The sequence below is a fragment of the Rhinatrema bivittatum genome, chromosome 6 (genome assembly GCF_901001135.1).
Source record: "Rhinatrema bivittatum chromosome 6, aRhiBiv1.1, whole genome shotgun sequence".
NCBI lineage: Eukaryota > Metazoa > Chordata > Amphibia > Gymnophiona > Rhinatrematidae > Rhinatrema > Rhinatrema bivittatum.
Genome location: NC_042620.1, coordinates 79,671,969 through 79,686,442, shown reverse-complemented (window position 1 = coordinate 79,686,442; position 14,474 = coordinate 79,671,969). Strand labels below are relative to the sequence as shown.

General features: G+C 43.3%; 1 protein-coding gene and 1 long non-coding RNA gene across 2 annotated transcripts in view; one reads left to right on the top strand and one right to left on the bottom strand.

Annotated features, from left to right (window-relative positions):
* The window catches only part of KCNJ3 (potassium voltage-gated channel subfamily J member 3), a 510,556-nt gene extending 509,721 nt beyond the window's left edge, over nucleotides 1-835 (bottom strand). Inside the window, exon 1 of the mRNA XM_029605514.1 lies at nucleotides 414-835. Within this exon, the coding sequence (XP_029461374.1) occupies nucleotides 414-481 (68 nt within the window). The 5' untranslated portion in view covers nucleotides 482-835. The remainder of the gene's footprint in view (nucleotides 1-413) is intronic.
* On the top strand, nucleotides 23-14,365 carry LOC115093580. Its single transcript, XR_003857340.1, has 3 exons — nucleotides 23-508; nucleotides 10,827-10,927; nucleotides 13,070-14,365. It is a non-coding gene; the product is annotated as an uncharacterized LOC115093580 (long non-coding RNA).
* Nucleotides 14,366-14,474: the final 109 nt, after the last annotated feature.

The window sequence follows — 14,474 nt, the reverse complement described above, 5'->3', positions numbered from 1 at the left end:
GCTGCACAAATCAGTTCGGGCTCGCTCTAGCTCTCCCTCTCTCTCTCTCGTGTCTGTCACGCTCGTTTCTCTCCTCTCCGGAGTCCCCCCCACCCCCCTCCCCCCCTTTCAGCCTTTTGTTCCAGCGTCGCCAAAAAGTAACTGCTCGCCTCCCCTCCCCACCCCCCCAGGCTAGAAAGCTGGCGAGCCGTGCAAACGCATCACCTTGGCCGAGCTGGCGGGCGGGCGCTTCCCTGCTCCCCCTTTCAAGCTGGGAGATGAAGGGCGCGGGGCTGGCCGGGCGTGCAGCGAGGAGACGGACACGCGATCTGCTCCCCCCGGGCTAGGGCGCTGCAGAGAGGCATCGCCGGCGGGCGCCCGGCACGCGGCGCGCGCGAGAGAGAGGGAGCCGGCACCTTCCCGGCGGGACTCACTGGCGGCAGAACCGCATGGCCCTTAGCGATCGGGACTCGGCTGGCCGGAGGGAGGACGGGCGGCACATGGGCTCAAGGCGAGGTCCGGCGGAAGGGTAGGATCCACATGCGGAGGAAGAGCCCGGTGCCCGCTTCCCCCTCGCCCTTTATGTCTATAGGGGGGGGGGGGGGGTTTGGAGGCTATGGTTTGTTTGAAGTTTCGGACCGCAGGGCTGCAGATTTTGGTCACCCCCTATGTGTGAGAGTCTCCTTGGGACATTGCTCTTCGCCCCTTTTCTTCTTGCCGTTTCGGTCGAGCGGCTGCCGACGAGGACTCCCGGAAAGCACCGGCTGTTTTCTCTCTCTAGCCCGGGGGTTGGGGGGGGTGGCCGAGGGACGCTCGCCCCTTGCGAGTTGGGTGGCTCTGTGTGTGTGTGTTGGCGAGGAAGGCGAGCGATAGTGTGTGCTGGGGCGTGCGATCGGCAGCAGAGCTCAGCCCGTAGCCCCGCCTGCCCCCCCCTCGCTCCGTGCTCGTTCGCTTTTGCTTCCTGACTTTGCAGGCAGCGTTACAGCGGGCTCGCCTCGCTTCTGCAGTGCCCAGCAGAGCAACCACATCCTACCGTCCTCCGCCTCCCCCAATCCCATTACAAATAAGACCTGCCTCTGAGCACCTCATAAGGGAATAATGCGGGGTGATTTCCCTTTTGAAACAATTAGGCGCCTAGCTCGGAAGTCAAGGCTTTGCTCTTTGCATTATTGCTGTATATTAGAACTATAAATTCGACGTTGACTGCTGCGGAATATAATGGGAGGCTGGTTTAACTGTGCGGTAGTGTTTGCACTAATGCTGAACCTAGAGAGGAATAAACCTTCTCACCATGCTCATACAATAGAGCTGGAAGAATCTTAAAAGACGCTAGTTTAGGAAAGACTATGGCCAGACCAATAACATTTGGAACTAGGGTGACTCGCCCGCTCAACCTTACCCCCTCGCTACTATTCATAGAGTTGCCACCTAGCTAGGTCCCCTGTTGCCAAACCTGTGCATCCAGAAACTGCATCATGGTGGAACCCCACGGAAGACCTCATACTTTATTTCTCAACTCAGGCCCCAGCACACAGCTAGCCAGGCAAGTTTCAGAATATCCACAACGATTATACAGGGGAGAGGTTTGCATGCACTATCTCTATTGTGGATATCCTGAAAATCTGACAGGCTAGGTGTGTCCCAAGAACGGAGTTGAGAACTCTTGATTTACAGCTACATTCTGCTGCAGGAAGTCTGCATTAACTACCATAGAAGTAGGCAACTCCAGACCTCCAGTGCAAAAACGGGTCTGGTTTTCAGGATATCCACAATGAATATGCATGAAACTTATTTGCATGCAAAGTAGGCAATGCATGCACATATATAAAATGCATATTCGTTATGAATAGCCTGATAACCAGACCTGTCTGTGGCACTTAAGGACCAGTGTTGCCAGCCCTGAAGTACTAGAACCAAAGTTTACTCACTGGGAAGGGATGGGATGTGGGCAGAGAGAGAAAAGAGGATGGGGAAATATAGAGGAGGAGGACAAGCAGAGAAAGGAGAGAGGGAAAATGAAGAGCAAGGAAGGAAACTAGATAGGATGACAGCTGGCCATAGGAGAGGTAAGGAAGAGGGAGAGAAAGGAGGGAAGAAAGCAAGCAGTGAAGAAGGGAGGAGAAGAGTGGGGGGAACAGTCAGGCAGAGAAAGAAGGGAGGAAAGAGTCATGGGAGGTGGCAGAAAGGGATGAAGCAAGCCGAGGTTGTGAGGGTAGAGGGGAGTAAAGAAACAAGTAAATGGGAAGGAGAGAAGCAAGAAATGGCAGAAGGGAAAGATGAAACAGGCCATACAGAGAGGAGGGGAGAGGGAAATAAACCAGTTGGGAAGAAGGGAAGGGAGCAGGCCAGTGCAAGTGGTGGAGATCAAGAGACTGGAGCTATGCTGACCTGGGAAACGAATGCGCACAGCAATGGGCTGGAGGCGAGAGGGAGGTGAAAGAAGAAGAGAGGTCACCAGGGGTAGGGAGTGAGGGAGTAAGGCAGTGAGATGCTGAAAAGGCCTTCCCCAGTCTGTGAGTTGAGCAGAGCTGGTGAAAGAGCCCTTCGGGTCATTGCTGTAAAGGGGTAGAAGATTGAGGGGAGAAGGAAGAGAGGGGGAAGCCAGGTTAATCTGCAGGGAGGTGGTGAGAGAGAAGGAGGAATGGGAGAAAGAAGGCAGACTGGGGAAAGAGATAAGGATAGGGAGACGTACAACACATTAAAGTATGCACACGGAATGAGGCAAGTGAAGCTAGATTTCAAAAAAGGAAACACAGAGCTGGCTGATTGATAGACAACAGAGGGTAGTGGTAAATGGAGTGCATGCTGAGGAAAGAAGAGCGATTAGCAGAACGCCTCAGGGATCTGACCTAAGTCCGGTTCGGTTAAGCATCTTTGTGCGTGGGATTGCAGTGGGATTAGTCGGAAAAGTTTCTTTTATTGCAGATGAAACAAAGATTTGTATCTGAGTGACTATCCCTGAGGGAGTACACAGAAAAAGGAGCAATCTAAGAAAGCATGAAGAGTGATAGTTTCTCCCAGCTAACTTTCATTACAAAAAAAAAAAGTGCTGAGAGCATGCAGTAGAGCTGCAGAAATCCAAGGGAGCAGTAAGCGATGGGGAAGGAGGGGGCCTGAAATGCTGATGCACTCCAAGCAGGAATGAGACCTCAGTTTGATCCCATCAGACGATCTCAAAGTAACGAGCAAGAGAACGGCAAGGTAGTGGCCAAAGTCAGAGGAATACTAGGGTGGAGAGGGCGAGGCATCCAGTAGGAAAAAAGAAGATGATAATGCCTCTGTCAAGGTCATGTGGCGAGAACGTATCTGGAGTATTCTGCCTTATTCTGGAGGCCATACCTCTTAATGGATATAAACAGAATAGAAGGGCTATCAAACTGTCACAGGATCTGCACCAAAAAGCCCTATAAAATGAGACCTTAGGATCTGAAAAATTAGGGGAGTACATGGGAAAAATGTATTTGGGGCATTTCATTTAGTTTCATTCTATATCTGTTGATCTAATTTCTATGTTTTGTTTGATTTCATTTTATTACATTAGAAAAGATGTAAAGTCATACTTTTATGCATAAAATTGTCTTTTATACATGCAAGGACAATTTTATCCATGCAAAACATTTGTGCACACAGAGTAATGAAAAAAACCAAAATAAATGGACTTCTTCACTGAAAACATATACTTTAAACATCCCAGCTGAAAGTCATAGACAGGGTGATTTATTAAACTGTGACGTGCAGTTATCACCAGGTTAAGCTTAAACTATCTTTGAATTATTTTTGCAACTAAGGGTCCTCTGTTCTTCTTATTAGGGTTACCAACTTGCTTCAGATTTTCCGGACGTTGATCCAGTGCTGGTTTTACCTCATTTCGTGCAGGGACTTGGAGTTCTTATTCCCCTATTACAGCCCCTTAAAAAGGCAACACTACCTGAAAATCTGGAGCCACTTGCTAACCCTAGTACTTACTTAGCCCATGCCCTATTTATGTCTATTGCTGTTTTAACTTCCAGTACCCACTCTGGGAGGACATTACATTCGTCCACCACCTTTTCTTCTACCCTTCCTTTCTTCAGAGTATGTATCATTTTTTTTTTATATATTCCCCTTTTCACACCTTTTTTTTCAGCACTTCAAAGCGGATCACATTCAGGTACTGTAGGTAGTTACCACTATGCCAGGGCTTCCCAAACCTGTTGCGGGGATCCCACAGCCAGTCGGGTTTTCAGGATATACACAAGGAATATGCAGGCGATAAATGCACATATCACGGAGAGTCAGTATATAATCAAATTTATCTCCTGCATATTCCTTGTGGATATCCTGTAAACCCAACTGACTGTGGGGTCCCTGGGACAGGTTTGGGAAGCCCTGCACTTATTCTCTGTTGTCTATCCCAGTGCTTCTCAACCCGGTCCTCAGCGCACACCTAATCAGTCAGGTTTTCAGGATATCCACAATGAATATGCACGAGATAGATTTGCATGCACTGCTTTCATTGTAGCCCTCAAAATGTTTCTAATATAATCCACCATTTTACATTCCACCTCTAGGCTCCTCAGTTCCTTAACTAGCGTCCTATTCAGTACACCATCAAAAGCTTTGCTGAAATCAAAGGACACCACACCCAGCACACATCTTTGTTTTAATTCTTTAGTCATCAAATCAAATAAATTGATCTGATTAGTGTGACACAATCTCCTTCTGTTATAAACCATTCTGATTCATATCCTCCAATCAGCTGGATTCTAGAAGCTCCACTTTACTTTTCCTTCAGAAGAATCTCCATTATTTTTCCACACCCCTGAAATCAAACTAACCAGTCTGTAATTTCCAGATTCTTCCCTATTACCATTTTTATAAAGGAGGACAACATTCGCCCTTTTCCAGGTCCATGGAACCACTCCCTTCTCCAGAGATTTATTGAAGAGATCCTTCAGTGGGCCTGCACAAACCATTATGCGCTCCCCATAATATCCTAGGATAGTGGTTCCCAAACCTGTCCTGGAGGACCCCCAGCCCAGTTGGATTTTCAGGATATCCACAATGAATATCCATGAACTAAATTTGCATGCACTGCCTCCACAGCATGCAAATTTTAACTCATGCATATTCATTGTGGATATCCTGAAAACCCGACTGGCTGAGGGGGTCCCCCACGACAGGTTTGGGAACCTCTGTCCTAAGATAGATAAGGGGTAGGCCAGTGATGACGAACTCCAGTCCTCGAGTGCCACAAACAGGCCAGGTTTTCAGACTAAGTTGCTTGCCCTTTCATGGATATGGAGGAGTAGCCTAGTGGTTAGAGCAGCGAGCTATAAAACAGAGAAACCAGTGCTCAGCTCCCACTGCTGCTCCTTGTGACCTTGGACACCATCCATTGCCTTAGGTGCAAGCTTAGTACCTGATTTACTACAGCCCTTCTGGGAATAGCAACATACCCACGATACCTCAAATATAACCCACTTTGAAGTGCCAACTGGAAGAATATAAATACACTCAAGCCTCATGCTTTACCTGCTTTCAGGTTTTCTAGTTTTGCACACACCTCACTACCATATGTACCCTTGCCAACAATAAGTAGTCCTTCTCCAGTACCTTCTTGAGAAGTTTTAGTTTAACATTTCTGCTTTTTCCTTTTCCCCTTTCAGTGTTCCAGTTCTGCTTCTTGTTTTCCTCCTTTCACTGACATGCCAGAAAAAAAGTTGCTGCCTCACTCTACCTCTTTTGCCATCCTGACTAATTTCTCCACCTCTTTGTTTTGTCCTTCTGTGTGTTCCTCTCTCTGCGGTGCCCCGTTTGTTTTGAATGCTAATGCGTTTTGCACTTACTTTTTCAGTCACCTCTTTTGGTCTCTTTTTTTCCTCCTTTATTTTATTTCATAATGTGAAGATTTGTTGCTCTTTCCATAGCATCCATTCGTTTAGTTCATTGTTAATCCACTTCACCAACCAGTTTCTCCTTAAGTTATGGCCCTGTTGTATCAAAGTTGGCATTTTTGAAATCCAGGACTCTGACTTTTGTCTGACTCCTCTCCACTTTGGCTGTTATACCAAACCATACCATATGATGATCACTGGTGCTTAGGTGACTGTCTACCTGGGCCTAGAAATGCTTTCTTCATTCATACATTCCAGGTTCAGTAATGCCCCTTCCCTCATGGGCTCCATTAGCATTTGTGTGTGGAGGACCTGTCGAAGGTAGTCCAGAATATCCCTGCTTCCAACCAGTTGTATGGACAAGATACTCCCCATCTCTCAGGATAAAATCTCCCATCATCAACACCTCTCCTTTCATTCACATCTTCATTCCCACCATGGTAGGGCAGCGCGTCCATCCTAATTGACTTACTTAAGTACAATTCCATTTTCATGTGCACATCATAGTGCTGACTAATCATGTTTCCCTGTGCACTTTCTCTTCCTTTGCTAGGTCGTTCAGTTCTGTGCTGTGTGTCCAAATCTGGACCTCTGGAGATAATCATATTTCTCTCTTTCAAGCTTATATGTGAAGGAAGAGTTCAGTGTTTTGTTTTGATGTTGGTTCACTTTTGAGAGGCAGAAGAACATGTGATAAAAGTCACTATATGAATACCTGTGTCTTATCAGGTACATAATCTTGTACCAAGATTCTCTTTCTGACAGAAGAGCAGAGTCTTAATTACATATAGCAAAGCGCCTATACTTATAATCAGCCTACAAAGTTTGTGTCTTGCTTTGCAATAGGATCATGGTTGTTTTAATCATCTTATATGCATCTGCTCATCAGCGCAGAAAAATATGCTTTCTCCTAATGAATAATATTTTTGTTCACCTCAAAAACAAGTCTTTACTTGTTTTTGAGGTGAAGCAATGTTTTCTTTCTATGTTGAATTCTTTCAATGTTGAATATTCGTCTGTTTCTAATTTCACTGCTAAATGTAATATGTTATTGTACTTGTAAACCGGAGTGAAGGCTGCTAGCTATACCTCGGTATATAAAAACTTTTAAATAAATAAATACATGTGTCTAAGAACATAAGAAATTGCCATGCTGGGTCAGACCAAGGGTCCATCAAGCCCAGCATCCTGTTTCCAATAGAGGCCAAACCAGGCCACAAGAACCTGGCAATTACCCAAAAAACACCAAGAAGATCCCATGCTACTGATGAAATTATTAGCAGTGGCTATTCCCTAAGTAAACTTGATTAATAGCAGTTAATGGACTTCTCCTTCAAGAACTTCTCCAAACCTTTTTTGAACCCAGCTACACTAACTGCACTAACCACATCCTCTGGCAACAAATTCCTGAGCTTTATTGTGCGTTGAGTGAAAAAGAATTTTCTCTGATTAGCCTTAAGGCCACTTCCTTGTGCTAGTGCAGCATGGGTGACTACATCCCACAGCATGTGCAAAGGGATGATTGCCCACTCTCCAAGCACACAATCCCACACATTCCAGAAACCACATAAACCAATCCAATCTGCAGAAATATGTTTTTTTATGGACAAACATATGGCTGCAGCATAACATTGAATATCTTCATAAATATATATTTAACATTATAACTTTATGAATTAATAACTCAAAGCCAGACAACAATATTGCTATAAAGCAAACTGATTGGGTGTCCAGCCTTTCTTCATTGCTCACTGCCAATAGCATCAAGTAAGTTAGTCAGACACGGCCATGGAAGTGGTCCTGCACTGCATAAAGCCTCACATGCCCCAAAAATATTAGACTGCACCCTGATCTGCCAAAGTCAGGGTCCGGAGTTGCGTCGCTGAAGTCCTGGACCTCCACCGTTGAAGCGGAGAGTGATGTTCATAGCAACGCTAGCATCATTGCTACTTGGGACTGCACATGTGATGGACTGCTCAGACTATTCTCACTGCCACACTTGCAATGAACTTGACAGTACAAATTCATCCATGGCAGGTCACCTTCTGCCATGGCTCCCTAGTAACAATGCTTCATTTGCCAGGGGGCTCCCTCCAACTCTAGATTCAATGGTGTGGCCCTGCTCTGTAACAAGCAATTGCAAGATATCCTGTATATCACTGTTGAATATGTCAAGGCCTATATCAGATAGGTGCACTCCAGCTGGATGGTATAATGCCAGGCAGTTCTTGTCTATAAGCCCTTATGCAATACTAAAACCCTGGATAATGGGCATGAATCTAGTCATCCATCTGGTCAACTTCCTTCTGGTCTATTCAACTGCTTGGTATGAACTTTCCCCCTGCCTTCTGGGAATTAAATGGGACCAGATAACACATGTCTCTGGAACAGGCTTTTTATTTGGATCAAATCTCTTTGAATCTTCTATTAAAGCAGTCAAGCACCACACTGTGCATGACGGCCAAGTTGTTGCCACTGAGATGAATCACTCTAGCCCAAGGCAGAGTTTGTGCACTGTGCAATTGCTAGAGTAAGGGCATCAACTGATCCCATTTCATTCCACGCCAGCCCATCCATGACAAAGACAAGCCATAAGGCACCATGCCCAAATGCTGTCCTAAAGGCCTCCCCTTGGCCTTTGTATGAGCCCAATGGATGAATGTTGAAAAGGGGTTCAGGAGGCCCAGACCCAGGTTTAAATCAGAAGTAGGCAGGTCCTACCCAAGCTCCTCCTCCTCTCTCCTACACTACCCTAACCTTAATCTCATCATTCTAACTGCTCCCCATGTCCATCCCTTCCTGCCCCTCACCATTTCCACGCCCTCCCTAACCATCCCTGCTTGCTCATGGGCTCTCCTCCCGTCCATGTTGTGTCCGCGCTCCCTGAAGGGGAGGTTGCTTAGATCTGACATCATCTAAGAACCATTGCTCAGGCCTTTATGCTAACAGGCCTTGCTACACTAGTAACACTTTGCAGTTCTATTAGTGTATGCAGACCTATGCGGGGTATGATGGAGAATAAAGCTTCATTTTTAGGAATGCAGAAAAAGGTTGCTTGTAAAGGTCCTGGCTCTTCTTTTTGTGCTTATAGGATCGCTGGGGCAAGACAAAATATGCAAAGGGACATGTGCTAGGATTATTTTTCTTGAATACATGTGCACCCTTTCTAATGCTAATATAGCATTATTTTTCACTTCCTTCTGTTTATGGCAAAGGATTGTTTACTAGTCTAAATCAAACTTCTCTGTAACCACCATCAATCCTTTTAATACAAATTTTATCCTCTCTTATAGCCATAAACAAACAGTTTATTTTATAGTATTTATAATATTTTATCCTTCTATTTGAAGACCTCTGTGCAAAAAACTGTATTTCAAAATCGCTTTCAATTTTTATCAAGGGACCCTCACAATCATGGTTAGACATGATAGCCCTTCAGTCATCTTTTTTTTTTTTTTACTTAATGCACCTTTTTATTCTCATCATAATCATTGGTGATTTTTCTATTGCACTTCAATATGCAATTATTTAGGAATTTCAAACAATGCTACTTCTAATTGTACAAGATCCACTTTATTCCTTCCATGTTTCTTAATTCTCAATTTGCTCTTAGTCTGCATTCATGCACTTAGTCCCAATATGGTGTGTTTCGGAATATCATCTTCCTGCGTCAGGGGAACATTTCCAAAGCAGTGTCTCGGCATTTCAGTGTTGTTCTATAAGAACATAAGAAATTGCCATACTGGGTCAGACCAAGATCACTATCCTGTTTCCAATCCAGGATACAAGTAGCTGGCAAGAACCCAAACATGAAATAAATCCCATGCTACTAATGCTGGTAATAAGCAGTGGCTATTCCCTAAGTCAACTTGATTAAAAGCAGTTCATGGACTCCTCCTCCAGAAACTTGTCTAAACATTTTTTAAGCCCAATAAGAACATCAAAAGAAGATATCCACATAGACAGCCCAAGGCTCTGATGAGAAGTAAACTCATGATCCATGGTTTACAAGACCAGTGCTCTGACCACTGAGCTACAAAGCTTGGAATTTACCATTAGCCATACAGCTCCGATGTTCAATCAGACACACTCTGATTACTCTTTTAGTGCATTCCACATAAATCTTGGAACATGGGCAAGAAGCAACATGGATCACATGAGTTGAAATACATGTCATATGTCAACGTAAACTAATCTTTTGTCCAGTCTTAGGATGGCTCCACACTATTTCCTGAAAAGATTGGGCACACAAAGAACAGGTACCACTTAGATACCAGCGTCCCTTCACTTCCAACACCAATATTGTACTAAAAATTGGAGAAGGCGACCTCACAACCATTTTGTTTTATATTGCAGCTCCTTGAATATGCTATTCTGGGTGCTTGCAAATTGAAATCACAAATCCTGGAGACTTATAGGAATAATTCATGACATATATGTGTCTTGTTGTTTCCATAGGTTGTTTATATTGTAACAACAGATCTTTGTTTGAAAACAGAGCCCTCTTATAAGCCAATTTCACTAACGATGTTGGATATCCTCTATCCAAAAATCTATCACATGCCATTTTATACTCAGATATATCCATATTTATTTATTTATTTATTTTAAGTTTTTTTATACCGATTTTCCTGCATAAAATGCATATCAAACCGGTTTACAATGAAACAGAATGAGCAGGAAGTAAAATTCCTTAGTCTAATACATTTAAACATCAATAATGAAATAATTTTAAACAAAGCAAAAAGCTAAATAACATTAATAAAAGTTAAATTATTAACATAAACATAATTATATTAGAAGGAGCACAAAGGTTAGCATGAAGGGGAGCACACCCGGCACGCGACGCCTGGTGTAATTGTGCCGTTAATCGGGTCGCCGCTGGCTGGTCGTCATGACGTGGGGGGGGGGGTACAGTCTCCAGATGCACAAGAATTGACTGATGGGAAGGCTTCTTTTTAACCTGTACAGATGATAACTATCAAGTTGCATCAAATAGTTGCAATCTGAGGACTACTGATGCAAAGTCATCCAAATGTGTTGTGACCTTTCTTCACTATTCTTATGTCAAGGTAAGCAATATGTTCCTGATCATAAGTCATAGAAAATTTCAAATTTCTATCTTAAGAATTAAGTCACAGAAAAGAGTTCAAATTTGAAACTTATGATTCAAATATTATGGGCCAGATATTCAAACCTACTCGCGGGTGTAGATTTGTTCGCGCAACCCGGCGTGTACAAATCTACGCCTGATTTTATTAACATGTGCGCGCAGCCGCACGCTCATGTTATAAAATCCAGGGTCGGCACGCACAAGGGGGTGCACACTTGTGCACCTTGTACGTGCCGAGCCCTAGGGGAGCCCCGATGGCTTTCCCCAATCCCTCCGAGGCCACTCCGAAATCGGAGCGGCTCGGAGGGAACTTTCCTTCTGCTCCCCCCACCTTCCCCTATCTAACCCGCCCCCCAGCCTTACCTAAACCCCCCCTACCTTTGTTTTCAATTTTACACCTGCCTCTGCCAGGCGTAACTTGCGCGCGCCGGCCAGCTGCCGGTACACAAACCTCCAGCACGGCCGCTGTGCTGGAGGCCTCGCTCCTGCCCCCAGACCGCCCCCGGACTGCTCCCGGATCGGCATGACACCCACGACCTTGCCTCCTTCCCGCCCCTTTTTCAAAGCCTCGGGACATACACGCGTCCCAGGGCTTGCGCGCGCCGCCGAGCCTATGCAAAATAGTCTCGGCGCGCACAGGGGCAGGTTTTCGGGGTTACGCATGTAACCCTTTGAAAATCTACCCCTATCTATCTACCTGTGCCAAATAAAAATGTCTTGTGACCATTCTGTAGGGAACAAGACAAAGCTCCTCAAAATTTGCCATGTATAAATTTGTCCACAATCTGTTCAGGGTATATTGCTATCCTAAGACCTGACAAACAATTAGTTGAGAGAGCTATCAAAGCAATCAGCCTGGGAGCAACCTGCCCCCTCAGCTGGGCCTAGTTAAAAGGTCCACACCAATGAAGTTAGCAAGGAGGAGGCAGTCTATCTCTGATCACAGGCTGGAAACCAGTTGGAAGCAGCGTGGGTTGTCAGCTCTCAGTGCCATAGGTCTCTGGCAGAGGCATCAGACGAACAACTGTATTTCAGGAACAGGTTAAGAATGGTTATGTATATGATAATGAAGATAATAATATATTATGTAATTATGAACAGGATCCAGCAACAGATTTAAAATGTGTATTGGGTTAGTCTGCAATTGTGGCTGTATCTTCTTGAATATTTACAAATTGAATCACCATAAACACTACTAGTAGAATCTTCTTGTGTATAGATATTTTTAGACAATAGCCCAAATTATTCCATACAGCATCATTTGTAAGAGAGATGATATTTCTGACTACTGCAGCTGACTTAAAACACCTTCTCCTTCTGATTAAAACTTGAATGCATTTTACCTTCATGTGCTAGGAAATATTTCCTTGTCAATTACAAATAGAAATAGTGATATTAATGAATGCCAATCTTATATTTTCAAATTAATATAAAGTGATAAAGTAGTCTGATTACAAAAGGCTGGAATCAATCTCTTTCTCAGTTGCATATTCAGATCAAATATTCCCTGCAGCACAGATGGGTTTTATACAGTAAACAAAATGTGGCCCAAAAAAACCCTTGCGTATTGAAGAAGCAAGTCCTGGGATAAACCTTAAGTTCTTCTAAGAGGCCTTCTGTATCTGATTCCAATGATTTTTCAGACAGGTCTATCATATTTTATTGTAAAAGATCTATAATAATAATAACTTTACTGCAGTGTGACTCTAAATAGATAGGCAAGCCAAATAGTCTCATTAATCTGGAGAATTTAATTTTGAACATTTGCAATCATCCCACACACTGCAATAAAGAATTTTCTCAGACAACAGAGCAAGAGATACATTTTGGACACATTTGCTTTATATAGTTTATCATAGCAAGGGTATGAATATGTGTTCTGTTTGTACTATATTTTACATGTTCTCATATAATTACAGTTTATCATTTTAAATGTTGTTCTGTCTTAATACTGTGCTTTCTAAGTTATAGTAATTGTTTATAATGTTGGCTATCACATCTTTTTCTTGTCCTATTACAGATGTTTATATAGTAGTCTGATATTTAATCAGAGCCTCCAAACATTTTTGTTTGTTTACTTACTTGCCTATGTAATTTTCAGAATCACTTGGTTCTTCAAGGAATCCAACACAGGACAGAAAAATGATACAAAAGCCTGAAGATGAGTCATAGGAATTTCAAAAAGGAAAACAGATTTATTAGGCATAATAGAAATATATCTGTTGAAATCTCGCATAAAGCTTTTGTTAAAATGTATTATATGGAAAATGAGAAATAAAGGATAAAAAAACATAAATAAAAGAAATGCCATTTACTGAGAGGATGCAAGAGAGAAAAGATGTGAGGTCGCAGAAGGAATTAATGCATTTAAGTTTCCGGAAAACTTTGATGGAAGGATCATAAGAACCACATTTTTTTTAGTGGAAAGAAAGTTTTAGAAAAAAAAGGGGTCTTTATATTAAGCTCTGAGTGGGTAGTTTCAGGAGCAACATGAAGACATTTTGATTCACTGAAAGGGTGGAAGATGCCCGCAATGCCTTCCTGAAGTGGATGATGGAGTTAATGAAAAAAAGGTAACAAACTTCAAGAAAGAATGGGTTAAGCACAGAGAATTCTTAGCTGTAAAGAAATGAAAAAAACAATGGAAGAATTAATTGATACTTGGGTCTATCTGGCAGGCTGCAACTAAGTAGAGTAAATCACTAGATCTAGAAGTGCTAACAGAAATGCAGGCACTCAAATAACCTGGTCTCGTTAGCAGGCTGCAAGTACAGTGAAAAGTGAAAAGACCATAATCAGCCTCTGGCCAACTAGGAAAGTTAGCCGGATAAACTTATCTGCCTAATTTAGCCAGGATATTTAGCTATCTTAAAGTTAGCCAAATATGTTTAAACAGCTAACTTCAGCTGTGCTAAAGTTATTTGGCTAGATTAGCTAGTTAATGATAAAAATAGGCATTTATCGAACTAACTTATGCTTAGATTCATCAAAATGCTAAAAATATAGCGAAAACAGAGGCCATGATAAAAAAAAAAAGGTTAGGATAAATCCCTGCCTACTGCATTGCATACGTAAGTAACGCATGGTGCGTTACGTCAGCGCATGGCACACTGTATTAGCACATTGCACATTGCGTCAGCGCTTGCCGTGTCATTTTACATGGCTAGTGTTTTATTAGTGTGTGGTGCGTTATTTTTGCACTTTATATATCCCAGCATCCTGCAGCTGTCTCTTTGAGGGTGTGTCAGGCATGGGAAAGAGAAAAGAGGAGAGTTGGTGAGTTGGATAGTGGGAGTAGGAGCTTTTTCAGATTCAATTACCTGAGGGTATTGGCTGGTCTTCTGTTGCCATCTGTCTACCTTTACCTTGGTCTTTGTTGGAGTGAAAGTTTTTGTTAATCCTGTTTGTCTGCCTGTCTTTTGGTGAGGAGGAGTGGTAGTGGTGGAGGAGTGAGGAGAAATGGAGAACTGGTAGTGGAGGAGTGGGGATGAGTGAGGAGTGGTTGT